Source organism: Lonchura striata, chromosome 3, assembly GCF_046129695.1.
Source record: "Lonchura striata isolate bLonStr1 chromosome 3, bLonStr1.mat, whole genome shotgun sequence".
NCBI classification, from domain to species: Eukaryota; Metazoa; Chordata; class Aves; order Passeriformes; family Estrildidae; genus Lonchura; species Lonchura striata.
The window spans coordinates 104,247,043-104,274,657 of NC_134605.1; the positions used below are offsets into that span (position 1 = coordinate 104,247,043).

Genomic DNA, 27,615 nt, shown 5'->3' on the forward strand with positions numbered 1-27,615 from the left:
AGATTTGCTTTAGCTTCCTTTATAGGCTCTAATACAACCTGACAAAGTGAGAATTGTGAAAAGTCCTCCTTCTCTCATAGCTTGCTTTCTTTGACATTCAGTGCATTTACACCCTCCAGCTCATTTTTCCAGAACAAAGAAGGGGTCAAATTTTTCTGCCAGCCGCATTCTTTGCATCTAACTTGTGAACAAGAGCAAATGTGATAATTGCTCCAGCATGGATGAAGAAGAAAGTCAGGGAGCACAGTGAACAGAAATGTGACTCAGGAAAACCCAGGCCAACCTGTGCCAAAGTAGGAGGCAGACCAGCCCTCCTGTAAATAATTCTCTCTTGGTACAACAAAACTTCTCTGAAGTGCACACTGAGGATCAGACAAGTGTTGCACTTGCAAGGATTTTCACACAGGAATCTCACTTCCCTTAGCACTTAATTTCATCCCCTCCCTGCTGCCTTAACTTCACATATTATCACTGACTAGAAAAGGGGAAACAAAAGTCTTGGTAGCCCCTAAGGAAGTGAATTCACAACTGGCCCTGCAGTGCAAACCAGTCCACCCAGTTTAAGGGACTGGCAAAGTTGGCATGAAGTTAAAAAGCACTTTTCAGCTGTATTTAGCTATGGAAACAAGTCTTATAAATTCAACCCTTCAATCCTTTTGCCTGGATTCAAAACTTTCTGATTTCCAAGATTTCTCCAAATGTCTAGTTTTTTTTTGTAAACATAGCCTCCCATGCCTCCAGTGTAAGCAAACTCAAAATATAATGGCCAGTTTACAGAACAAAAAATACATTTCTTACAGTTCAAAATCTTATAAAAGTAAATAATTATAAAGCTGCAGTAAGACCCACCCAGACAGACAGCAGCTCCTGATTTCCCTGTTTTGTGAAGGGAATATTTTTCCTCTACTTCTGTGTTGCTCCATCTCCTCCCACACAAGCCATAGCACCCCAGAGTAATTTAATAATGTTGCACAGCAGAACACGGAGGACAAGCCTACTCTGTTCTCCTTCCTTGGGGGTACAATCTCCAATTCATCTTGGAAAGCAGGTTTTAGAGAAGGCTTGGGGCTGCCCTCCTACAGCCCTCTCTGCTCTCAAACTCCTGAGGGCAGAAGACGAGGAGCTGGAGGAAGCCCTGCAGAAGATTTGCAACTTTTATCACCATTTTGGGGATGGTGACATTCTACACAAGGAGAGGTGGCAAAATCAGAACCAGCATGAAACGCTGCAGGACTCTAACAAAGCCCTTTCATTCAAGTCTCCACCGGAGCCCATTTGTATCCCACACCAGTGCCTCCAGCAAGAGCAGCTCACTGCAACCAGGACACCCAGGGCAGGGTGGTAGAGAAGGCAGGCCACACTCTGACCTTTCAAATGCTGAACTGAATCTCTGTGTTTCTAGCCCCAAAATTCACAGTTCTGTAACCCAAATTCCTTAAGACCTAGGTGGTCTTAAAAACAACATCTACTTTTTGAAGTATTATAGACAACAATGTTCACAGACTGTGTCAGACACATTCTTGCCAAAATGCCATTTATTGCAGTATACCTTTACATGGCATACAGATAACCCAATGTTGCATCTTCTGTCACAGAACTCATATTTCATTTGTACCACTTAAATAACACAGAATGTCATGTTTGTTTCACAAACTGTCAGTTAAGACTACCAAAATATACAGTTTTTTCCTTTCCCCCTAACAAGGTTGTGAGGTACAACTGAATTTTACTACTTTATCTTCCTGTGCTTTACAAGAACTTTTCATAGACAGACCTATCAAACATTTCTACATTCCTATACAAAGCAAAGAATTACAGCTGAAATTAACACCATCTGGTCATTGCATTAACCTATAAAAATTCATTCAGTAAAAAAAATCAAACCCAAAACAAAATAACAAACAACTGAAAATAGAACAACCCTAACAAAAAACCATAATTGTTGTTGCAGCTTTACTTAAAAAACCAGCCAGCTACACACATGCACAAGTTCTCCACATGCATAAAGAAAAGTTTGGAATCAAGACATTTTGGGGTTTTTTTCTTGTGTTTACAGCGAAGGCACCAATTTTAGCTGCATGGCAGCTCAGGAGTGTTTTATACTTCATTTAAATTACACAGGTTTTTAAGTTTGTCTGTTAACGTGCAACATTTGTACCAACTGTTGCAGTATTGTCCAATATATTCGGATCATTCCCTCTGGCTCAACAGTACAAATATTTACATCAGTTGTAAACACTCCTCCACCCATCCCATACCTTCTGCACTGAGTGATGAGGAACTGAAGTGGCAAGAAGCTACCCAAAGGCAGAGCAGAAGTAAGGCTTGTACAGAACACCACACTTGTGTTTGCACGGTTTGAGATACGCTGGGGAACTCCAGACCCCCAGTGAGGCCCCAGTGCCTGACATCTGACAGCACACTGACCACACACAGCTTCAGCCATCCAGACTGTGCCCAGGAGGTGCTTTTCTGCCCTTACTAGAGTGACATTCCTGGAGTGGCTTCTCTCCAAAGTGCAGGAACAGCTTCCAAGGAGCTGCTCCAGAGTAGCGAGAGTCAAGCACACCAACTGCTGTATCTGTTTAAGGCCACCTACACTCAGCCTTCCCCAGGCTCATTTCAGATGCTTCTCTACTCCTTAGCTGCAGTCATGATGTGCTGCTTCCCACCTCCCAGCCCTGTGTGCCATGGCAGCCTGTGGCACAGAGGGCAGAGTAAGTTCTGAGACAACCTCGGTGACGGGAGGTGCTACAACATGGCCCCGGTGACCTGGTACTGCCCGGGGTAAGATCATCCACAGCAGGACAGCCAACCTCGGCTCAGCACCTCGGAAAGGGAATGTCTGAGATGAGACTGCTTGGAAAAATCTACTTCTTACCTAAGCCTTGAGAGAAAGAGGAAGAGGGTGGTGGGACAGCCCAACATTATTGGTAAAATTACTCTCCACTTAGTTTTGGGGTTCTTGGGGTTTGTTTTTTACTAGTGTATGTACCAACTGCTTAGGAGCTGGTTCTGAGTATGGGATAATGCTTCCAAAATATAAGTTATTTTAAACCATGTGACAGTCATTTGTTTCCTCACACCTCCTTTTGGCAGAGATCAAGTTCAGCTTGATGTTTCATAGGCATTAAGTGCTCCAAATACAGCTGTCAGAAAGAGCTAGAGGATAGCAGTGTACCAAATGTCTGCCCAGCACAGCCATTTGTTACACTCAAAACACATCTATGAGTTAAATAAGGAAGGACCCCTGCTATACAGAATTTGAGCACTGATAATTGGTTATTCTTGCTAGCCCTTTCCCTAAATATCAAGAGTTTTATACATACAGTGCTCCCTTGTCTTCTCCCCACCGCCTGTCCCAGCAGTCTTTAGATAAACCAAAGTGAGTTTAGGAACTTGTAGTTCCAGTTCTGTTTAAAAAAAACAAAAAACAAAACAAAACAAAACCAAGTTGTGCAAGAAAGCAGGGAATGTTCAATGAATCCAGATCTACTTTGTAGTTATAAAATTTCCAATGGCAAAGTGGTATGGGCAAATAACCCAGTGATCATATGGCTTAAGTTTAATGCAAAGCACACCAGGAGGTCCACGTGCAGGGAGAGAAGAGTCCAAGAAAGATGGAATAAGAAGTGTCCTGAAGAACAGTGTTTATGCATAGAATTCCTCTTGTTTGTGTGGTTTTTGGTATCCTCCATTAGACTGTTTTGGTTCGTCCAGTGAATAGCTGCCTTCATCTTTTTTCTTCATTCTGTACAGCATAAATGCAACTAGAAACACTGCAAACACCAAGCCTACAAGTCCTCCAGCAATTACACCTGGAAGGGGAGAAAAAGACAGATTATTCTAGATGCCATACCAGATAGTGCTACTTGATTTTAAGTTCCAGATTGTTCCTTACCTGTTCCTGGCTTAATGACTTAAATTAATTTGTCCTTCTGTCCCCTCCCAAACCAAGCACCTCCTCAAATACAGCAGACAATCCTGGGGACATGGATGTCCCACTGGGCCATGCTGCAAAGCACACAAGGCTATGGTGTTCAACCCTGGTAATTTGACTGGGGCAGCAACAGAGAAATTTTACTGTAACTTTTCAGAGGAGTGAAGGAAGAGGCTTAAACAAAGTTACAGATAAAGCAGCCACTGCTAGCTGCTGTTAGTAGACTAACATTTGCCCCTGCTAGGGTTCTGACAACACAGAATCATCATTCTCATTTCAGAGGTCTAACATCAAAGGTTGGTGTCCTTGCTCAGAGACGTATTTGCACAAATGCAGCTTCTGCTGCCAGAAGACTCCAGGAATCTGCTTTTACCAAAAATTCAAAATATAGAAATCCAAAATGTCTGGTACCTCCAAGAACTTCTTTTCTGTCCATAATTCCCGAGGCTCCTGCTGCTTTGGCATTCCTCTCAGAGTCAGCCAGTACTTCCGAGTTCTGGGTGGGGAACAATTCCTCGTCTTTAGTTAAGATGAAGTCTCCCTGTTGGGACATACAAGGCAGGTTATTAATGTTTCTCATCATGTCTGTTTCTGGAGACTTTCTTCTCATCTAAAACCCACCAACATAACCTATTAAACCAGTCACTCTTTTTGACTAATTAACACCCATTCCTACCAAACCAACTTAGTACATGCTACTAAAGGCATCTCCCTGCAAAGGGTGTCAGAGCTCTTAGTCCTCACCGGGTCTCCGGAGCCATCTTCAGAAACCTCCTCATGTGTAGGAACAACATCCCCTGGAGCTGTGGCCGCGGGGGTGGCAGCGACGTCTCCCTCACCATGGACAGTAGAACGGGGCTCGGGCACGTCCTGGGTGTCTGGCACATCAGAGCTGGGGATTTTGGGTTCAAGCTCATGGACCACAGCAGAGGCTTCTGAAGGAGTCACGTGAACCACGGATGGAAAGTGAGCAGTGGGACTTCTCACTGTTGTTGTGACTATATGGCTTGTTGGTTTCCCATCAGGTGAGCCCAGGACTGATACTTTGTCCTTCACAGCTACAACTGGTTCCTCTGTCACTGGATTACTGGTTGCAGAAGGAGATATTACTTCCTTTTCAGTTCTGCTCTCAGTTGCATGAAAGGGCTGCTCACTGAAATCCACTGGTGCTGCCACTAGTGAGGAATTAGTTGATTCTCCTGGGATTCTCCAGGTGTGAGACTTGTCAGTCAGGGGACCTGCAAAACAAATAAACAAGCAAATGAAAAAATATTATCCTTGGCCAGTTTAGAGGCCTATTAATAGTATCTTCAGGACACTTGTCTAAGGAGGATAAATAACCGTCATAGTCAATTTTCATAATAACAGAAGTTCAGTTTGCAATTCCTCATCCTTTTCAGTGGAATAAGGAAGGGACAGACCAATATGGTATTCAGCAATACTTTGTTAGTCATCTGCTTCTCCCCAAGGCAAAAGTGCCTGTTTGTGGTGAGGTTGACAAGGGAAAATTGCTTTCAGTACACTGGTTCCTCAGGATGGATATCTGAGTCTTTTTCCATAAACACTTTTATTTGATTCAGAGCAGTCACACCTTCAATCTCAACCGCATTTGGCACTGATTTCAGGGTCTTAATTTCTGCAGAGTATAATCTAAAATACAAACTTGTGGCTGGAAGGAAGCAGAAGCATAGCATGCTTCAGATTTCAATAGCTTGCTCTTTTCTCACTAGCATCCCCTCAACTTCAGTACTGAACACCAAGGGTCTCTCTCATGTAGTTTAACAATCACTTTTACAGACTTCCCCCCCTACCCTAAATCCCCCTTATCACTTATAAAAACCTATGGCCCATGGGAACATGCACATCTGATGACAGATAAAGTCTGCACTTGGTAAATATTTGTAGGCTGGGGTTTACACAGCCTCAAACATTATCTCCTACCTGCTCATAAAGGGCCTTGTTATGCTCTCTCTTCCCCATGAGTGAAGAATCAACTCCAGTTTCATAACATTCTTCACACAACAGCTCACACTAGCAGTCACATGGAGCTCCCTCTGCTTCTGCTCCCTCTCAAGTCTCCTACAGCTCATTTTCTACTAATTGTTAGCATCTCAAGGAATACAAGATTAATAAATTAGGCCCTTTCTCTTTTGCCAGCTCTCATATGCTGGGGTGGGTGTGTGTGTGGATTCCTCCCTCTTCCCCCCCTTCACTTGGGTGCTTACTGAGCTCTCAGTTGCCACATCCTAGAAGGATCAAGCACTACCAGCACAAGTGCTAACAACTCACCTGCGCCTGAACCTGAGAACATGTAGTCCTCATCACCAGATGAGTCAAGGTCTTCAGGGGGAAGATTCAGATTTGTAGTTTGCTTTAAAAAGAAGAGGAAAAAGATGTGTCAGTGATGAGATTGAAGTGATCAGGTTGCTTGCTTGTTCTAGGGGTTCCTAGAGGCCACACAAAGATTTTTTGTTTAGATTGCATTTTTTCTTCTCCCCTCATTTCAGCTCCACTCCCCAGAAGAGTGGCTCTGATTAGTATGTTTGGTGTTGGAAAGGTCAGTCTTGCCATCTCCTTTCTCTGCACTGCTTCCAGGCTGCAGTTGCTTTGGGAAAGAAGAAAGCAAGGAATCCATTTGGTGTTGCATCCTGGTAGCAGGCAATGCCCAGTCCTTACCAGCCTGTTTCAGGTGCTGACTGTGTCTTCCCTATCCACCAAACACTCGCAAATCACTGCATTAATTCTAAAGAGCAGAAGGGAAGGGGAGGCAAAAGAGCTTGTCTTCTTTCCCTTTATGACTCAAATACTGTTCATATATCTGAAACTGAAGCATCTAGCTGGAAGGAGAATCAAAGTCCCTTTTTATTAAGTATGGGCACTCAAAATGAGTCCAAAGATAGAAGCCAGCCTTCACTGTTGGAGAATAAGCCCTGAGCTTTCTCCATTTACACTCCAAGGAGTGCACTAGCCAGCACAGTGGCTGAGACAAGAGGCCAAACCCCTGTCCTATGGCACTTGTTTGTCAGAGCATACAACTCTCAAAACTATTCAGGATCTCCAAAGATGACAACACTCTTTCAGTGTTTACTAATTACATAATGATTACTTCATGCATCTCATTGGCCTCTGCTGTATACACTTACTGCTCCTATCACTACAACACGCCTGGCTCTCAGCTCATGACTAGCTTCAGGTTTATTTCTACAGGGCTACCATTACCTGCTTAGTCATTTTCCCTTCTCAGATTTCAAACCAAAGCCCTGTAAGTCACTTCTTCCAAATTTCATCTTTTTGACATCCAACTACATTCCCTGTTTTCACAAATTTTGACTTCTATCCCATCCTCAAGTCATTTTTGGCACCCCTTTCCAGCACTGCCATCTGCAAGTTTAGATGTCGCATTGAATCATCCAAGCTATGGGATCCCTATGATCCCAAGAAGTGCAAAGTCTCATTTTATTATATAAAAAAAGGACACACATCCTTACCGGCTTTGCAGCCAGGCCCACTGTATTTCTTTAGCTTGCATTAACATAATGACACTTAAAAATGAATAAAACATTCATCCTCATCCCAGGAAGAATGGGATATAATGAATAATATAATATAATGGGATAAAATGAATATAACATTCGTCCTCATCCCAGCCAGACCAGTATGTACTGTTGAAACAATTCAGCTTGGCACTTGTCACTTTATTACCTACAATGGATTTGTTTATTGGTCCTATCTCTTTTTCTTAAGATACCAGGTTTACCCAGTTTACTCTTCCATCCTTAATACCTTATCCATTCCCCACAATTCCACAGAACTAGTTTCAAAGGTGGTTAACTGGCTCATTAGATTCCACTTCTCTGAAGACAAGTAACCAAGTTGCCACCAGCCTATTCAGCCAAGATCTTACCCCTTCTAGGCAATTATTGTAGTCATATAATTTTTTTTAATAGCAAAAAAACTAGGAACAAAACCCCTACATATAAACATAATTTTTTTAGCTCTTTTCTTCCTTACTGAAAATAAACCCCTAAAGCATTATTCCTTAAGCTTCTGCAAACATATTTCTAGAGTGAATTGCCCTTCGATCTCTTGCTTAACTGGAAGTCATGAGGTAATTTTGACTTTTAGATTTGTCCCTGCTTGTTTGCACTGTGCTTTTGCACCCTTCCACAGAAAGTAGGTCAGATAAGTATTTCCCGTGTGCTTTCCTTCTTGTGTCGAAGGGTGGTTACTCACACAGGCTGATCTCCCTTCACTTCAAATATTAAAGAGTACGAACTGTTGGTGCATAAAGAATAAAGAAAGAACTGCCAGGCTGCCCAAACTCGGCTCCCTCGTGTGTCCTTCCCAGTATGTTCAGAAGTGAGGCCTTAGAAATTGCACTGGTTTTGTTGATGGGGGTTGGTAATCATTTTTTTCTCTCCTTCTCACACCAGCAGTGGCAAGCACAACCCTTTGTTCTTTCATTCAGCCTGGCTGAGTGCAAAAGGGGAATGTGTTGCTAAAGGTAGGGGTTGCAGTCTCCTCCCAGTGGGAAGACTTCCTTGAAGCAGCTAGAAAGCAAACTCTCCACTTTTTAGTGTAGTAAGGGACTGCCAAGACAGTAGCATAAGATTGTATCACCACAAACATTCAGCTAGGACTGAGGCCACCTTCCCCCCAGTCAGGGGAAGTTCAAATGGATTTCCAACAACACCTGGACAGATTGAACATCTGCAGACCTCAGCAATCCTCCTGAAAGGATCAGAGACTGCCAAGAAATAAAATGCCAACTCTTTATCTTGACTATTGAGCCTGCACCCTGTCCCCTTGAGGTTTTCACAGGTGAGGCTTGTTCAGTTGTGTCACATTTCCTTTGTTCTTACTGAGTGTGTCCAGCCACCCTACCCGTAACACCTCCCCTCACACCTGAGCTCTGAGCCTCTCCCCAGGCTGCTGCAAGCTCTGCTTCTTCACAGCCTTTCTCATGCACCCATTTGATTCCTAGCTGGATTTCTGCATCTGAGCAGGGACAGTGAGGTCCTCCTCAGAGGAGAGAAGCCCAGGGCAGCCCAGTCTAAACCAAGGGACACCCAAGGTGCTCCAGGGCAGAGCTGTCCAGCAGCTGCTCAGCACCCACCCTCCAAACACAGCAGACTCAGACCAGTCCGAGTCCCCTGAGGTTGGCTGCTGCATGTAAGAATAATGGAAAACAAGAATCAGGATCTGTAAAGCCTGCTTTCCACAGTTTTATATGAAACTCTGAAATTACATGTCCCCAAGGGTCTTGTCCTCTTGTCTCAGCTGCTCCTCTGGGCACTGTGGCACCTCCCTTTGACCAAGCAGCTTGAGATTTGGGATCTGAGAGGGACTTTCTTTGGCCCAAATACTCAAGGGATTATGAAATGTGGATAGCAGTCAGAATACCCACAAAGTGCTGTAATTTCATGACATCATCTGATTTCATGACACACAAGCATTAAGGAACATTTGCTCAATTTATTTAACTGTATGGTTATATAAAGACTACATTTCTTGCTCCATAAATTACAACTTCAGTGGGCATAAAAGATGGTAACCTCCCCACAAAATACAAGTAACTGCAGAAAGGCCATGCTTCTATAATAATCTGCTGCTGAAGGATTTCAGACAGCAAGGTTAGAAAACACTGACTCAGGACAGGGTTGGAAAGGACTGAACTAATTTGGGTTTACATCAGGAAGAGAGACTGTGCTGTTCAAAAAACAAACACCTCATGGTCAAGGTTTCTTGCTGACCTTTTATTGAAGCTGACTTACACCAATGGGAAAGGTTTTGATTAGCCAAGAGGATTAGGGGCACAGAACACTGGGTTATGCCATCATACAAAACAGCTGAAAAGAATTCCAGCTGAAAACAAGCTTACTCTGCCTTTCAGACAGTGGATCCTTTGAAGGATCTCTGATAGTATCTCATGTACTCTAGTCAAAAACTCTTTACCATCCTTATCAAGCACCTACATCATGTTACTTTTTTACCATTTAACAAGCTTGTATGGTTTTGTTAGCAATTCAAACAACTGGTTGGAAATACTTGTCCAGTCCTTTTGATTTGCTGTCACTGAATTCAGATGCATGTGAGGGGTAAAATTTTAAACTGTATTTTTGATATGCTTTAACCAGTTCTCATTAACCAGTGGAAGACCCTCTTCCACAAGGATCAAAGCAGCCTGTTTAGGGGAAACCCTGGGGCGACTGTTAGCTTCTCCTCTTGCTGAGCACTGTATTGTTGCAGAACAATAGTTATTCAGTTCTGCTGGGACAACCAGAAAGCTGCTTAGTGGCATCTTCAATTTAATCAACAATGGACCAGGCTTTCACAACTCATTAGCAATATTATTGGATCCAGAAGGCTGACATAGTCCAGACTTTTATTTCTTTTTTAAAGTATAATTTTTAACTATTCTTCAGTCTTCATCTTGGTCAGAGTCTCAAAGCATGAGTCTTTCTGGGCTTATCCCATCAGCTACTAGAGAGCTCCCTCCTGCTACAGCAGAGATCTGAAGCCCTCTCTCATGACGAGGGGGAGATTTGTAGTTGATTAGTTGATCTAACCCTGCACCAACTGGGAACCACATTTATTTAATTTGATACATGCAAAATGAAAGAGCTTTTCTCAAATTGCTTGTTGAGGTAAGCAAAACCACTGGCTTTGCCACAAGCTGCTACAAGCCCTTAACTAGATTAAGGATGATTTGTATCCAACTCTTCTTAATCCAGTTAGTGATCTTCAGTGTCAAAAACACTTGAAATCCTCCATTATCTGAATAAAGCTGTTAAATTTACACATTTATTTCCCCTAATAAATCCTTCTTAGTCAGCTGAAAAAGAATGAACTGTAATGAGCTCTCCCACCTCAAACAGCTCCCTAACCATCCTGAGAGTATTGCAACTGCATACAAAGGAAAACCTATAGTTTGCTCTTGTTTAAGAGACCAACAAGAGCAAGCAATAATTTGCCCTGTAATTTGGCTACAATAAAGCATCTAGAAGAATATTTTCAAAAGGATTTGAACAATTACTTCTTAAATAAATTCAAACAGAAAGGTTTGTCTTTCACCTTTTCCTGTACACTGCAGAGCAGAAATGCTATCTGAGGCAGGGCAGCCCAAAGAGCTTCTAACCTCAATGTGACATTGGTATTAGTGTGGGGGGAAGACAAAACCACCTGCTGAAGGAAACTTTAGCTTTGTTAAATCTTGATGTTCTGCAGTTAATAGCCCATGGACAATTAACTCCAATCCCAGATGTTCATGGTCAGCAGACAGCTTAAATGGTTAAGGTGAGAAAAAAAATTAAAAAGAAAACCACCCAACAACCAAAAAAAAAAAAAAAACAAAAAGAAAAAAAACAAACAAACAAACAAAAAAAAACCAAAAAAAACCCCCACAAACCAAACAAAAAAACCCCAAAACAACAACAAAAAAAATTCCAACAATAAAAAACCCACCATCAGCATCCTCACCTATCCCCCTTCTTTTACAGACATACAGACTCTGGAATTAAGGTGGCCATGCAGACCTTCTCTTTAATTCTGGAATAGCAGAAAGACAGCTGATGCTTTTCTACGGCAAGTCAAGAGTGAAGCTTGCATGCAAGCCTGTTACATCAGAACTCAGCAGCAGTATGACACCACCTCACCTAAATTCTCTTGCAGTTTTTTCTCCTGCTACTCCACTGCTCAAAATAAACCCTGGTGCTCCTTAGTGATCATGTAGGTTAATGAAGTATTTCTCTTCCTAGAGGAGCCAAATATGCAGAGTAACACAGGCCAAAGAGCACAAAGACAGCTACAAACCACCCCACACACAGTCCAAGGGCTGGACAGCCTAGATTTAAGCAGTATTTTATCTCTGGCTAGTGTTCCAATCAAGGACTGCTGTGACAATAGAGGTATTGGAGCTAGGTGATCTTTATGACCCCTTCCAACCTAAACCCTTCTATGATTCTACCAGCTAAGTCACCAGCACTTCTTACCTCCTAGTGTCCCCCTGTTTCAGAAGGTGGTGTTCCCCTACATCCTCAACAACCTTTGGATGTATATTAACAAGCTTCAGCATCCCCACCCTTCCATCCATCAATCTGTGTCACCTGGACCAAGGCTGGATAGTGGCTCAGAGGGTGCTCCTTCCAAAGAGAAGCAAGTGGAAAGCAAAGGGTGCCCTTTTGCTCAGCAAGGCGAGCACCATTTTAGCAGAAAAAGATAAGCAAGCCAGTTAATCTGGCTGCTTATCTATCAGATCATTATTAGTGCAAAGAAATATAGAAAATCTTGGTTAATTGCATTCTTACTGGCCTCCTCTTCTATTTTTGTCTGGTGACTTGAGAGAGGACCTATCTTTGAGGGAGAAAGTCCTGGTTGTGTTTGAACTCCCTGATCATCACACAGTACTCAGCTCTCAAAGGCAGTGAAACACCTTCCAGTGGCAGCTCAAAACAGGATGAGAGCTCTTAGGCTCTATTCCACTACGGGCAGAACAAAACAGACTGTAGACTGCCCACTGTTCACTAGGCTGGGATCTTCCTTTTTTTTCAAGCTGTAGGAGCATACCCTGATCCTTTGCACAAGATGCAGTAGCCAAGGAAGAGCATCTATCTGCTCCACAGGCAGAGCAGCCAGTGTCCCAATGCTTCTAGAGGCTCCACACTATTGCCCAATCAGCTTTACATTTTCTCCTTAGAGTGACAGGTCAACTTTTTTAATTAATTAGGGCAGAAACACAGTAATCAACATGCCAAGAGCAAAAATGAACCAGCCTGTCACCATCAGGTTTAAGTTTCACACTGTACAGCAGGGCCCTTTTAACTCCCACCTTCCACAAGAGCATGTCACTCCATGCTTCCTGGACCATCTCCTGCATGTCTGTTTGTGCACTCTCATGGTCAACAAGATCAGGGAACTGGTCTTAGTAAACTAAACAAAAGGGGGAAAAAAGGCAAAGGAAAAAAAAACAAAAAACAAAAACAAACCCTACACCCCAAAAAAACCAAAACCAAACAAAAAAACCCTAACTAACAACAAAAAAAAAGAAGAGGATAAAATATCATGCAAAGAATTTTCCAGCAGGACCAGTTTCCCAATCCTACTCAGTGCATGAATGCACAAGTGTTTGTGTTGGCACAGGGCAGAGCTTAGCAGCCAGGGCTGCTTAAGCATTCACAGAGGCCCAGAGCCTGCATTCTGGGATGCTGACACTCATTCCCCAGCCTCCAAGCATTATGGAAATGCACATCACCAGACTGCAGGCAACACGCAAATCAGAAGCTGACTCAGAGGGCCACACAGGTTCATACAAAAATGAGCAAGCACAAGGGCTGTAGGGAGAGTTCTCTTCTGCAGTGTTTGCTCATGGATAATGTTTGTTCCAAGGTCTGACAGGAGTGCTTTCGAGTCCTCCCAGTCCTCCTAGGAGCAGGAATACACAGCAGCAAAGGCTAGACAGATGTCTTGTTCAAACCAGAGTAGTTCTACTTTCATCCTGGGCCACCTGAAATTTCCAGAAGGCTCAGTCCAATTGCCATTTACTCCTGGACAAAGAGTACATTGAACACCCTTCATCAGAGAAGGCTAAGCAAAGCTGGAGTAGCTGGAGTCCCAGAGAGCTATGGATTCCTCAGCAGGGGAAGCTCATGGCCATGCTCAGGGCAGCAGGGACAGCACAGCAGCTGTGCACGGGAGTCCTCTGTGCCAGGAGTGCACAGAGCACCGTGCCAGTTCTGATGAGGAAGAGCTCAGCTGCCTCTCTAGTCCCTCTCAGCCAGCTCCACTAGAAGACTGCTCAGTCCCTCAGCAATAGGGAAGTGAGTTAGAGGCTGTGCTCCTGCTTTTTCACCTGGACAATGTATCAAACAAGTAAGTTACTACACACTGCTTTCACTCACACCAACCTGCTCCTCCCAGTCAAGTAAAGCATGCCCAGGCCAAAGACTGAATCTCACCACAGATCAGCACATCCACAGATGTGGCACAAAACAGGCACACAGCATAACTCTGTATCAGTGACAGGCTGTCACAATATGGCCAAAAGTGGGGTCCCTTTTGTCTCCCACATTCAAGGCACCCTGTGCTTTGAAGATGCAGTCTAATGAGAAAGCTCATTTCCCTGCAGCTAATCTCATGGGAAGCAGCCAGTTGGGTTTTATGTTATAAACCACTTTTCTTTAAAGATCCTTCCCTGAAGCTCTTTAACATACTTGATAGTTCAGGCATTTGTTTCTTGAGCTAGCACAAGAAAGCCACAGACAATGTATAAGCTCAAAGGGTTGTGCAAAGTAGGTGCAACTCACTGAGGCCCATCCATCCTGGGAAATTAATTTCAATCTACTTAATCTGGGTTGAGAGATGAGCAGTAAGTTGCCTAAGTCAAGACTGGGCAAACCTAGCTTTCTTAAAACCCTCTGACTGAAAGCTGCCAGCACTTCTTACTTCCTAGTGTAGCAGAACCAGCAGGGTTTCATTCCTACAGCAACAGCCGCTTCATCTGCTTGTTTAGAAAGGAACTGACCAAGAATTGCTTGGTTTCAGCAGTGGCTGGAGGTGGGCCACCCCTCCCTGAAACCTGACAAAGTAAGGCTAAAGAGGGGAGCATGCTGGCAAGCAGAAAATCTTTATTAAATGGAAACCTCTCCAGCAGACGACTCCAGCAGCCCAAACCCACACATTACTCACACATGCTGGTAACTACAGCACAGATAAATGCCACCAACCCTCTTGCCAGCAGAAGAAATTAGAAGTGACAGGATCTAAATACTTGCTGCCTTGTCCTCCTGCACACATGCAGCACCTGCTGTGGAGTTCAGGTGAGAAAGAGCAACTCACCTCACACAAGGCATCAGCAGCCACAGCCACTTTAAGTAAGAGACTGGACTTTGCAGTATTGCCTCCAGCACATATAAACACACTGAGCTTATGTCTTCATTTGCCAATTATTTTTTTGCCAATTATTCCTAACCTGTGGTGGAGGCAAGTTGCTTTCCTTGCCCCATTCTTGACACCCACTCACCCACTTCAGCGATCAGCACTGAGGACTGTCTTTGCTACAGAACCAGAGTTTGTGACCAGTGGAACAGTGGGCTTCAGATTGCCTGGCTGCTCCTCAACATGTGTGGGTGGGAAAGCCAGTCTCCTTTCTCCGCACGCCTAAAAAACCACCCAGCTCCCAGAGCAGCACACCACTGGCACTACAGCCCTGAGGCTGCTCAATGGAGTCCAAGGCTGGGTTTGAGGGAAGATGTGCAGGTGGTGAGGGCCCCCGTTTGTTCCATTTGGGACTGGCTTGTCCCAGCAGCCCAGTGAGCTCCAAATGCTCAGTGTGGGGCTGTCGGCCACGTGCCAGGATGCCCGGGGGCTCGGCCCCACACCGAGGACTTGGCCCCACACCGGGGACTTGGCCCCGCAAGGGGCTCCTCCTGCTCAGCCGTGGCTGCAGGACAGAGCACAAGCCTGCAGCACAGCAGTGTCAGCACATGGCAGATGCAGCTCAGGGACTTTGGTCCCATGGCAGCACAACTTGCTCTTGTCATCTTCAGCCAGTCAGCTCAGAATGTCCCAGCTCAGAAATCAGCGGTGTGGCCGTAGGAAAGCAAGACGTGGTCTGCGGCATCTCAAGTCCTCAAATGCGGGCGGTGGCACCCTGTGCATCGCTGATCCTTCCAGCAGCACAGAACACGTGTCCCTCTGGCCTAGGGAAGCCTGTTTCCTGGAGACAAATGCTGTGCAATTCGGTTGGTGGAACTACTACTAATTTCAAATGAGTTCCATAGCTGCTTTTATGTGATCACAAGCAGTGCTACAGCTGCATACGTGCTCTGACCTGAGCAGATGTGGTCCAAGAAGTCTAAAACCACCCCATCACTATGCTACACAGTATGCTGAGGAGGAAAGACACTGTTCTGCTTCACCTGAGGAAAAGAAGCCAACATGCAGTGAGGAACAACTGCCAGACAAGAGAAAATGTAATAGCCTTCAGTGTCCAGACACAAGAATAGGAAAAGACTCAGGTACTGATCTCAAGTGTTTCCCTCTTCTCCACCATGAAGTCCAGCAATTACCTAATGTGAGATATGCCAAGGAGCCAGGACACCAAGCTCTAAGATTTCTTGAAGGATCACAGAAACATTTTCAGTCTACTACTGATGCATACGTTTCTAATTTGAGCAAATTGCTTGCAGTGCCATATTAAATTAGTGAAATCCAAGTTTCAGATAAAAATCCCTAGTGTACCAAACTAAAAGCTTGTACATAGGGCAGGACTTGCAGCTCCTAGCAGCTAGGATGTTGTTTAAATCTCAGCAGAAAATGAACTTGCAACCCTGGAGTACCAAAGGTCTCAGCTAAAGTCATTGGTAAACTTAAGCTAGACTACTTAAACTTACAAATACTTGGCCTTACAACAACAAAAAAGATGACCAGGTGCTCCAATTAGTTACACAGAGTTATAGTGGAACTGCCCAGATAATGTTTTATAAGAGGATGTATTCTGCAGCAACCGGATATGGACAGGACAACAAAAGTTACTTCTATTTGCTTACACCTCAGTGACAGAAACACCTGCCAGCTGCAAGGCCTGTTACTGTCAAACTCTGCTCTATCTTCCCAGCTGATCTGCTCACAGTTTAACTTATAAAACTTATGTCAGCTACTTCATATCATGACAACATCCCAAGCCTCAACAGTCCAAGGCCTCCTTGATTGCTTTTGTGAAAATTCTACATTTTCTTCAGAGGGATTCACAGTGAAGTCTCCAAGGCTTATTAAATTATTTTCTCCTAATGTCTCCCAGAGTGACAGGACCTAAACCAGGACAGCTAACAATCTGTATTTTCCACACAAGCATCCCAGCCACATTTTCCCTTGGAATGCTGTATTTCACTATAAATGTAACACTCAACTTCTCAACTGCAGCATCACCACCAGCCCTTTCAACCCCAAACCCAATGAAGAGATGATGGATCAGGGGACTGGAAGCACCCAGAAGGAGCTGCCTGGCTTCAACAGGCACCGATGCAACCTCTCTCTCACATGTGCACACCAGATGGCAGGACCAGGGACATCCCAAAACCTGACTGCTTGGTGCTGTTGCTTGTCAGACTGGTACAGAAGACCTTGACTATTTGCAAGGGAGCTACAGAAATGGAACTTGAGCAGCAAAATTAGCCAAGAGTTGGCATTCCACAGCACCCTTCTGATCTGGGCACAACTAAGCTCCAACTAGTTCTAAGGGACTCTGTTCTTGCACAGCAGGGCTCACAGCAGCCAGCACCAGTCTGTTAAGAATAAATTCATGAGTCTCAATTGACAGTCAGTGGCTGGAGTCACACAGACCATGCAGGCAACTTTACATTTTGGATTTGACCCAGTGCAAGGCAGTTCCTGCATCTTGGCAGGTCTTACACTAGCACATAGTGGACTCAATAATCCTTGTGGAGTTCCAACTCAGTATATTCTACGATTCTTGGTGTTCTTTTTACATTTATTTCTATGGCTCACCATTGCCAGCTTAGATCTGATGAAATCAAGTCTGTCCCTATATTATGAGGCATGCTGTCCCATTTGTCTTATCTACAGGATCTCAGTGTTGACTAAGCTAAGGTTGTTTATAATGCAGAAGTCATCCCTGTAACAAAAGCAGGGACTGAAACATCTCCACCAGAAGCAGGAGGCACTCTCAGATCAGGAATACTCTGTTCTTGTATCCCAATCTTCTCAAAAAGGCACTTTCACTATTACCCCCTCCTTCCACAACAGTCCTAGCAGCTCCTGAAGAAAAGCATCATGCCTGTGTTTTGGGTGCTACTGGTCTCCTTGGACTAAGCAGCAGTAGCTCAGATGGTCTTTGGGAACAGGCCGCACCATATGTCACCGAGTTATTCTAAGGGAGAACGCTGCATGGATTCAGTTCAGACTGCATGGATTCCCTTAGAGAAGCAAACATGCTCACAACCCCTGGAGCACACAGCCAGGGATCTACCCACGTGAAATGGCACAGACCAAGCTCACAGCGCTCCCTCCTCACACACTAATGGTCTTGTGCTCAGGTTTACAAAAGCACTGCTAATGCAGCACATACTACAAAGTTCTGACAGCAGTTCCTTACTGACAGCAGTTGCCCCATTCACAGTTAAATTATGCAACAGCTCAGTGAGATTATGAGAGCTGACTGCTGCACTTCCATGCTGAGTCACAAGCGTGTTGAAGTATCATGTCAGTGATGAAGTACCAAATGAAATCTTCCCATCAGAAACAGTCTGATGCTGCAATTGTGCTCCAGTCACCTACTGTTCCACTAATTTAATTAATGGACATTAAGCATTTCTTGACCAAACATCTACTGGATTAAACTAACTCTGACCTAGTCACCCAGTTACACTGTTTTGTACCACATCTGTACAGCAGATGCCTTAAGGGACTGTTACAATGGTGAGATAAATCAGAGCTTCCTTTGGATCTCAGCTGTTATCCAAGCCTCACCTCCTGCTGTCATTTTTGGGTATACAGCTTGTTCACCTGTTTTCCCCATGGCCTTCTTTCAGAGCAGCCGCCAAATCAGGTGGAGAGATTAGAGCCTAGTGGGAGATGCCACCATGTTTGTGCACTCTGGATGCTCTCCTGCCTCATATGGCCAACTGTAAGATTTCAAGTTGTGATTTGGACATCCCTACGTTTTACACGTCTATACTGTGAAGAGACAAGAGACACCACTAATGCCACTTCTGACAGATTGACAGGCACCACAACAAGTCAATAAACAGCACTAAAATTGCAAGGCAAGGTGAATGTTTTACTACCAAGTTACTCCTAGCACAGCATGTCCCCTAGTTCAGACCAGTTTTTATCAAGAGATACCATCAGTATAGCCAAGATGTGACATAACAGATCAAACCTGTAAGACTGTTCAAACATCACTAAGTTGAAGATATTTAATATATATGAACAAATTTCTGGGTCTACTCAGTGACTACCAGCCCTAGCCAGGACATTATCCCACTAAATAAAGCAGAGGAGGAAATGCTGAAGGACCACTTTATGGGCCAAGTCTAAAAGCACAGGCTGAGCCATTGGCATGTACCAGCACTATCACAAACACAATGCTGTTTCAGGTGTGTAGTATTCACCTCACAATCCTCAGCTGATGGATTACACAGGGCTTCTCACACAACTGTACTTGCTCATCTCTCTGAATTATCCAAAACAGTTTCCAAGAGAAGAGTTGTGATCTTCTATTGTGAACTTTCACTTTCTTCTACTGGATACTGCAGTTGTCTCAACTTCATAATATTCTGGGTCTGCAGCCAGAGACCCACTGGCTACATCATACTAGTAAATTAAATAATATCAGAGAACATCCCCAGGCACTAGAACACTACCAATGCCATCGTATTATTAGAATGATTTATGGCATAGTTTTGAGCCTTGCCAACCAGTATGCCCTCAAATAAGCACAGGAAGGCTCTCAGCAGACAGTCTGGTGAGGGGAGTGCATTACAGAACAGGCCAGACAATTAGATTTCCTACACAATTGTGACTCCAACATTTCAGTTGGTCACAAGACACCTTGTGTCTAGGGTGCTTTTCTGTACTGGGTTTGCGTGGTAGGATTTTGGTAACAGGGGAACTAGAGGAGTGGCTTCTCGAACACAGCCAGTGCCAGTCAGCCAGGACAGACCCACTGGTGGCTGACACCACCAGTGACAGCAGCAGTGCCTCTGGGATAACACAGTCAGGAAGGGAAAGAAGTTAGTGCACAGGAGTAATTGCGGCCAGAGAAGAGAGGAGTGAGAATATGTGAGAGTTGCAACCCTACAGACCCCAAGGTCAGTGAAGAAGGAGGGACAGGAGGAGCTCCAGGCCCCAGAGCAGAGATTCCTCGGCAGCCTCTGATGCAGCTGTGCCCCTGAATCCCATGAAGGTCCACAGTGAAGCAGAAATCCACCTGCAGCCTGTGAAGGATCCCACAACAGAGCAGGGGGATACCCCAAAGAGGCTGTGACTCCATGGGAAGCTCCTGCTGGAAGAAGCAGGACCTGTAGCCCCCATTGAGAGAGATGCCCACAGCAGACCAAGTTTGCTGGCAGGACCTGTCAGCCTGTGGGGGACCCAAGCAGGAGCAGCCTGTTCCTGAAGGACTGCACCCCATGGAAGGGATCCAGACTGGAGCAGTGATTTAGACCTGCAGCCCATGGGAAGGACTCGTACTGGAGAAGTTTGTGGAGACAAAGCCTTTGCAAGGCACCCCACAGTGCAGCAGGGGAGGACTCTGAGTCCTCTCCCTGAGGAGGAAGGAGCAGCAGAGACAACGTGCGATGAACCAACCACAGCCCCCATTCCCCATCCCCCTGAACTCCTGGGGGGAAAAGCTGGAGAATCTGGATTAAAGTTAAGCCAAAAAATAAGCCAAAAAAGGAGGGGGGGAATGGAGATAAGGTGTTTTTAAGATTTGAGTTCACTTCTCCTTATCCTGCTCTGAGTTGACTGTTAATAAATAAATTCATTTCTCCAAGAGTCCATTTTGCCTGTGGTGGTCACTGGTGAGGCATCTCTCCCTGTCCTTATCTCGACCCACAAGTCTTTTGTTTTGTTTTCTCTCCCTGCCCAGCTGAGAAGGGCAGTGACAGAGAAATTTCAGTGGGCACCTGGTGCCCTGCCAGGGTCAACCCACCACATTTACTTACAAGCACCAGTGTAGGAATGTTTGGTGAATTTTTTTAACCCCTTCTGGCTTCATGCTGGGTGAGGGCACAATGAGCATTTAACACTTTTGAGCTACTAGAGTAGTAACTTCTAATGATTCCTAATCGCTTGTGTAGAAAGAAGCTCACCAGTGTTCACAGGTCAGTGCAACTACAGATGCAAACTGGGGAACTTTTTGCAGGTTAAACACACTTCAGAGGGAGCCGTGCTGCTACAGGATTAAGCCAGCAGCTTTCTTCTGCAGGCCATGAGTCAGTCGATGTGGGAGCACGATAGCACAGCACTCCTTGCCACTGCCCAGACATGCCAGAGTCAGCCTCTTTTGTTCCGTGCTTTGTTCACCGATGGGAAAGTAGTCACGATCTAGATGATTCCTCATTAGGACAGAAAGAGATTTAGAAGTCAAAGCTGTCTAGCTGCAGGCTGTTGGGCAAGTTTCAATGCAAGCCTCACCACCACTCTCCACTGCATGTAGGTGCCACTTACATGCTGCTAGAGCCAGTGAGGTGGACAAATCTCATTTGTCCATCAAATCTGCTGGTGTGAGAGTCTCTGTCACAGGTTCATAAGCAACAGAGCACAGCAAGTGAGTAGAAGAATAGATAGAAGACTATCACATATATTAGCATCTGTGTTAGATATGAATTCAAGCAAGCTTTGTGGTTCCTCTAGTTTGGGCTTTTACCCATCAGCTTCCTGACTGAAGAATGCCTGGACTCTGTCCCTAAAGAAGATTCCTATTAGCTGGTCAATGGGATAACAGGTTCTCTCCTCTGCAGATGCTTTTAGCAGAGGACTGATGTTTTGGTAGATCAACAGGCTGCTCTGAGCTCCTGAGCTTGTGCAAAGCATAGGTATCAAATCTCCCAGATCACCATGCTAGGGCCAGGGCACACAGCCCCCAAACTCTGCTGTCAGCTGGATAACAAGTAGCACATGACAGGTATAGATATCTCTCTCTATAAATATATACATACCTATATTTGTATTTCTCCACTCTTCTGATCTCAAAGGATAGGAAAAGACAGCATGGTATCCTGTTCTGGGACAGGAAAGAGCCAGGTAGTCTCTTCCTACAGGAATGTAGCTGCCAGCTCTGGTCCACAGAGAATATACAAAGGCTTCCCACCAGCACAGCCACTGCTACATGGAGCTTCACAAGAGCTCTCATCTGGAATTGGTTAGGTTAATCACCACTTGCTCTCTAGAAAGCAGACTGGCTCCACTCACCCCTGCCCACCTCTGGCTTCAATCTACAGTCTGCTCCTCCAGTAATCCCTGTATATGCAAGGGGCTGGACCGGAGCTGCTGCCTGCCTCTGACCAGGATGTGCACAGCCACCAGCATTAGAAACTAATTAGCAAGAGCTTTCCTGTGTACAACACAGGACAATCATGGCCTGCAGTTCCGCCCAGGAGCATGCTCCCCTTCCAAGTGGAAGGGAGTTCAAGTTTCCTTACCTTTAAAAGAGGCAATAAGCTCCTCATCGCATGGCAGAGGCAGACAAAGAGCAACCTCCAGTCTCCAGCTATGGTTTGTGTGTGCTCAGGTGATGGGAGGCAGTGCACTCTGAGTTGTTGTGTGAACTGGCTGTACTTTGCAGAAGGTTGCCTGAGAGAAGTGTGTGCCTGGGACTGCCCACAGCCAAAAATCAAGACTGTCAGCCTTTGCTTCTATGACTGGCAATCAAGATATTGACATTACTGCCCAAGCAGTGTATAAAAGCTACACAGTGGAGCATGACAACACAGAGCCTTCATACAAGGCAGGATACCCATGAGTAATTTAAGCTGGTTGGCAGGCAGTTTCCTATGTTATATCAGCACCCTTGATTTAGTTAGTCAGGAGTCATTCTGCAAGAGCAATCCAGAAGACCTTTCAGTTATTAGAAAAGCCTGAACACCAAGACACAAAATGAGTTGACATTAAAGAGAACCATGTTGCAAAAACGTGGGCTATGGAGAAGATAGTTCCGCCAGACAGCAGAGCAGCAAGACACAGAGGTGAAGCAACAAGAGTTCTTCATCTGAAAATACCCCAAGGAGTTTCTAACTAGAAGCCTAGCAGGGTAAGCCATGACTTACAACACCTCCATGACTCAGTTGTTACTGCAGCTCCAGTGACTCAACGGGAAGTTCTATTGCCAACTCCATCCAAATCCCACTAACACACTGGTTCCCATCCAGCAAGGCAAGCCTCACTGGTGAGACTGGTCCCAGCAGCAAGATACAAACATTACAGTGGAGCATGGCAAGGAGCCCAAGCTAACAGACTCCACTGGACCCGTGCTGGTTCCACCAGACCCAGAACGCCGACTGCAGCCAAGCACTGCTTGAGAAACAGAGAGCTTGGGAAACCACCACATTAGCAGATGTTGCCCCACAAGAGTTGCTTGTAAGAGGTCCAAATGTTATCTCACCTTGAGGTGAGGCTTCACAGAGCAGTAACTTTTCCATTAGCATCCCCACAGTAGAAAGTGCCCTGTCCCAAGTTTCTAGCCAGGCCAGATCAGGCTCATTGCTGCGGTACACCAGCAGAGCAGCAGCAGCAGCTCAGGTGAAGTACCTAACTCAGAGACCTGCTAACAAAGCTGACACTCAGCACTCCAAATGAGGCACCACATGCCTTCTGCATTTAAAAGTATCTTCTGAACTCAGAAGTGAACCTATAAGAAACATCAGAAGTCCTTGCACTCTTCACCAAAACAACTTCCCCATTCTAAGTTCACTGCCTATATCAAAGTCTACGGAGTAACAAAAGCTCCTCACATCTAATCCACAAATAAACAGTGTCTTTAAATATTACAGTGCTCCCCGCCCCCCCCCCCCCAAATACAACCACTTATTTTTCTGCTCATATATATTCTGCTCACTTCAGAATGCTGAGACAGGACCCAGCTATAATCCCTAATTTCTTCCACATTCTTTAGCAGAGCAAAACTACAGATACACTAGAACAGAAGAGAGCTGCTGTTCTAGTCAGCAGCTGATGTTCCCCATTCTAGTTCTCTTAGCAGGAAAAACTGTCCAGTCTGTGTATGGAGTTACCATAAATTTCCACAGATAAAAAGTCCATCACTTTGAGCTAAATTGCTCTCAGATAAAGGCACCAGAGTAAAGGTGTTGTGCTCCTCTTAAAGGAAACTTGAGATCTAGCCAATAAAGCCTTGACAAAGCAACTCACCTTGGAGAAGACGTGCAGGGGCTGGTCAGATAATCACTCTCTTTGGCTCCACTGATTACATCGCCTTGACTCTAATGAGGCCTTAAGCACCCAGCACACACAGACACCTACATTTAGGTGCTCCAGCATCAGCTGAACGCTGTCCTGAGGGACTTGTGCCATTTGAACATAGCAAGCCCATCAATCTTCAGCTGTCACGGAGTGCTGTATTAGACGTCTTCTATTCTTTATTATCTCAAAGCTATTAGATGAAAACACTAACGCTAAAATGCTGAAGCACTGCAATTTTATATTTGGCAGCACGTCCTCAGGAAAAGGCCCTATCTTCTCTCTCTCAAAAGCTCCCTCCTCCCTGTAAGGAGGGCCTAAAATCCCAGCGCCTCAGATGCCAGAAACAAGCGTGGAATGTCCCTCTCAGGGATATTAGTGTGGTTCTTGGACACAGGAATCACTTCAAACAAGGTTAGGACAGTGTTCTGGTATACAGGCCACCTGGAGACATCTGAGTAGAGGCAACGCAAAACACATACTTAAAATGAATCAATTTTGCTGCTAAAACAGCAGCCTACATTTCAGGTTTGTGCACTAACTTAATTTTAGAAGGCTTACAGATTTCTTGCACTTGCTGTAACTTGTCTCAGGTTGTTAGAAAGGATTGTTTGTTTCCAGAAATTTCAGAGTGCTGCCATTAAAATGTTAGCTCTTCTCACCAATTGAAACTGAGAAAAACCTGGAACAAAGACTACAAAACTGCACCAGAGCCCCCTTACACCATACAAACTCCAGCTTATTTGCTGCTGCTCTACTCAGCTGACCAGATACAGCAGTCACCATTTCACCAGGAGGTGGCCACCAGCGAGTCAGTGTTCAGATGGAGAAGCTCTGTTTACAGTACTAGATGAATATTGTGACTGCTCTGTTCACACTATAGAATAAAGTGTTTCCTCCTTATTCCCTGCCTGCAGGTTTAACAAGCAAGCTGGACTACCCAATTTCTTTCTTCTAATTAGTTTATGTTCAGATAGGAATGACACCACCCCTGGAAAAAGGTTTGGTCTTCTCTGGTAAGCTTCTGTCAACCACCAGCATGCACCTACACCAGACAAAACAATCAGAACCCTCCTCTCACCATAGGGGCTGGATTGCCCACTGCCCTCCTGCAGCAGTAGGGCATCTTGGCTCAGTTGGCTTCCTGGTGGTGTTATACTGTGTTTCTATTTAGAGAATACCAAGGTTAAAATGTTAAAATGGTAAGATGTATCAGCCTTCTCATTTAAAGGAAGTCCATGCCTCCATCATAACAACAGAGGGCAATTACACTCAAAGAATGTTGTAAGCAATAAAGTGTCACCTTGAAGGAGACCAGGAACCTCCCCAGTCATTCCAGCAGGTAAGAGTACTCAGGATAAAACAACTATTGTTTAGCCAGTTTCTTGCTCCTGTTTATTATTCCAATGACAGTATGCATAGATGAGCCAAGTTACACAGCAAGAGCCAAGGGCCAAGCCATGTGCCAGCAGCAGTGGCATCCATCCCAACAACCAGACCACCAAGAACCCAACACAACCGTGACATCACCCACAGTCTGCAGTCTGGCAGATTCAAAGTACTGTGCAAGGTCATTCTGCTTCAACACAAGAGGTTTTCAGCACTCAATGCAAAATCACAACTATTCCAGATGGGTGGGAAATGCAGATTAGTCCCTGTCACTGACATTTTGACATGGGGAAAAAAAGCCATGTGATCACCAGAAGGGAAACAGCCTCAGTGCTGAGTTGCCCTGGAGAGCCCCAGGACTTCTGCTCCTCCGTGTGCTCACCCTTGAAACCCCTCGATCCGCAGTGCCAGCCAGGCCTGGGTGTCTCATAGGCACAGAAGAACTCCAGACAAGCACGCACTTCATGTTCTTCTCATTTCTAGCAAGGAATATTTATCACAGGGGAATTTTATCCAAATAGTGTACAGAGGCTGCAAATTAACTGCAGTTTCCCCACTTCATTAAGCAGAAGCTTACTCAGAAGTTGAGAGCAGAGCCTTCCTCTCATGGAACAGTGCTGCCTACACTCACATGTTTGTAATTTTTAGTCACCTCATAACGACTCACTGCCATGAGGGTCCACGTCCAGAACTAGAGGCAAAGTTCACAGACAGAATGGTAGAGCAAAACCAGAGGTATTTTGAGCAGCTCAGATCCCACTGTGCACTTTGTTCTGCCACTCCTTATGCGACTGGTGCTGCAGTTTATTGATTTAAAACTTGCTTAGGGGTAATTTCAGAAAGGAAAAAACCCACCAGTTTTACTTTGATGGTCCTGCATGCTCAAACTATCTCATGCTCCACTTTTTCCTCCTAACTCATCCAAAGGGGAAGACTCCACAACTGCTGCATACTGGGGTCTGGTGGGGGACCACATGGGAAGCAACGTCCCTCATCTCAGAAGAAAGCGATGGGACGGAGCCTTTGTGCCCTTCGAGGCGCGGCCACAAGATCTCCTGCCCCGCACCCTCCGACCGCACACGGGGCTCGACGCCGCCCAGGCTGCCAGCACAGACCCGCAGCAGCGAGCACAGCACTTGGCGGGGCTGCGGAGCCAGGTTTCCGCGGAGAGGCTCTGGCAGGCGGGAGGAGGAGCAGAGCCATCCCCTGTCCGCGGATGACACCTGGCGGCTGCTGCTGCCGCGGGAGCGGCGCGGCTCGGGCAGCCCCGGGAGCCGCTCCCGGGACACGGCAGGCGGGACAGGCCTCGCTGCCGCGGGGTCACCGCGCTCCGGGGAGCGCCGGCACCGGCGCGGCCGTGCGCCCGGCCGGGCAGCACCGGGACCTTTGTTCCGGCGGCAGAAAGCAGAGTCCGGGCGCGCCGTGCCCTGGGGCTCTCAGGCACAAAGGCGGCGAGGAGCCACCGACCCACGCTCCCCGGGGCTGTGCCGCGGCACGGCAGGAGCGCCCCAGCTTCAGGAGTCACTTCGGCCACAGCCGAACCACAAAGGGCCACATGCCAGCGCTCCCCCGGACCCGCCTCTCGCCGCCTCGGGGGCGCGACACGCCGGAGGGGCGGCGTGAGCATCCTGACCCCCCCCGGCCCTCCCGGGCGCTCCGAGGGGTCCCGCGGCCGGGGGGCTGCGGGAGCGCCGCCCGCCCGCCCCGCGGCGCCCCGGGGCGGAGCCGCCGGCAGGTCGGGAGCCGCCGCGGCGGGTCTGGTTTGAATTAAGGCTGCCGGGGCAGCCGGGCTGGGGCCCGCCGCCAGCACAAAGGCCACCGCAGCCCTCCATCCCGGCACGGCTGGGCACCGCTGCGCTCCCCCGCGGGAACCCGTGGAAGCGGGGAGCCGGGCGGTCCCCCCGGCACGGCCCGGCCCGGCCGCCCCGCCGGCCCCGGCCCCGCTCCGCTCCCGGGCCCCGCCGCCCCACGTGCGCCGCGCCCGCCCCGCTCCGCTCGGCTCACCGGGGCAGCAGCCTGGAAGCAAAGGGCCACCAGCCACACGGCCACCACGTTTATCATCCTTCCTCCTCGCCGGGCCTCGGGAGCGCGCAGCCTGCCCCTGCTTCCCGCCGTCTCCAGCGCCGCTCTTGCTCCGCTCCTCTTAGAATTGTTTTAAGTAGCTGCGGGTTTGCTCCCTTTTCTGATTTCTTTTCTGGTTTATTTTGTTTTATTTCCCTCCTTCGCACGCAGCCGAACTAGCCTCCCAGCAGCACTCTGCGACGGCGAGGAGTTGAACTCTGTCTTTTAATGAACCCACTGCAACAACCTTCACCTTACGGCCACCCCCCGGCCGGCCCCGCCTCCGCTCC

The 27,615-nt window shown here is 46.3% G+C and overlaps 1 protein-coding gene across 1 annotated transcript; it reads right to left on the reverse strand.

The window, feature by feature from the left end:
- Nucleotides 1-1,517: 1,517 nt before the first annotated feature.
- On the reverse strand, nt 1,518-27,602 carry SDC1 (syndecan 1). The gene is made up of 5 exons (XM_021525348.2): nt 27,269-27,602; nt 6,230-6,311; nt 4,685-5,178; nt 4,352-4,481; nt 1,518-3,818 (listed from the first exon to the last, which is right to left on the reverse strand). Exons 1-5 carry the CDS (start codon nt 27,323-27,325, stop codon nt 3,652-3,654), a joined length of 930 nt encoding a protein of 309 aa, XP_021381023.1. The 5' UTR covers nt 27,326-27,602; the 3' UTR covers nt 1,518-3,651.
- Between the last annotated feature and the right edge of the window lie 13 nt (nt 27,603-27,615).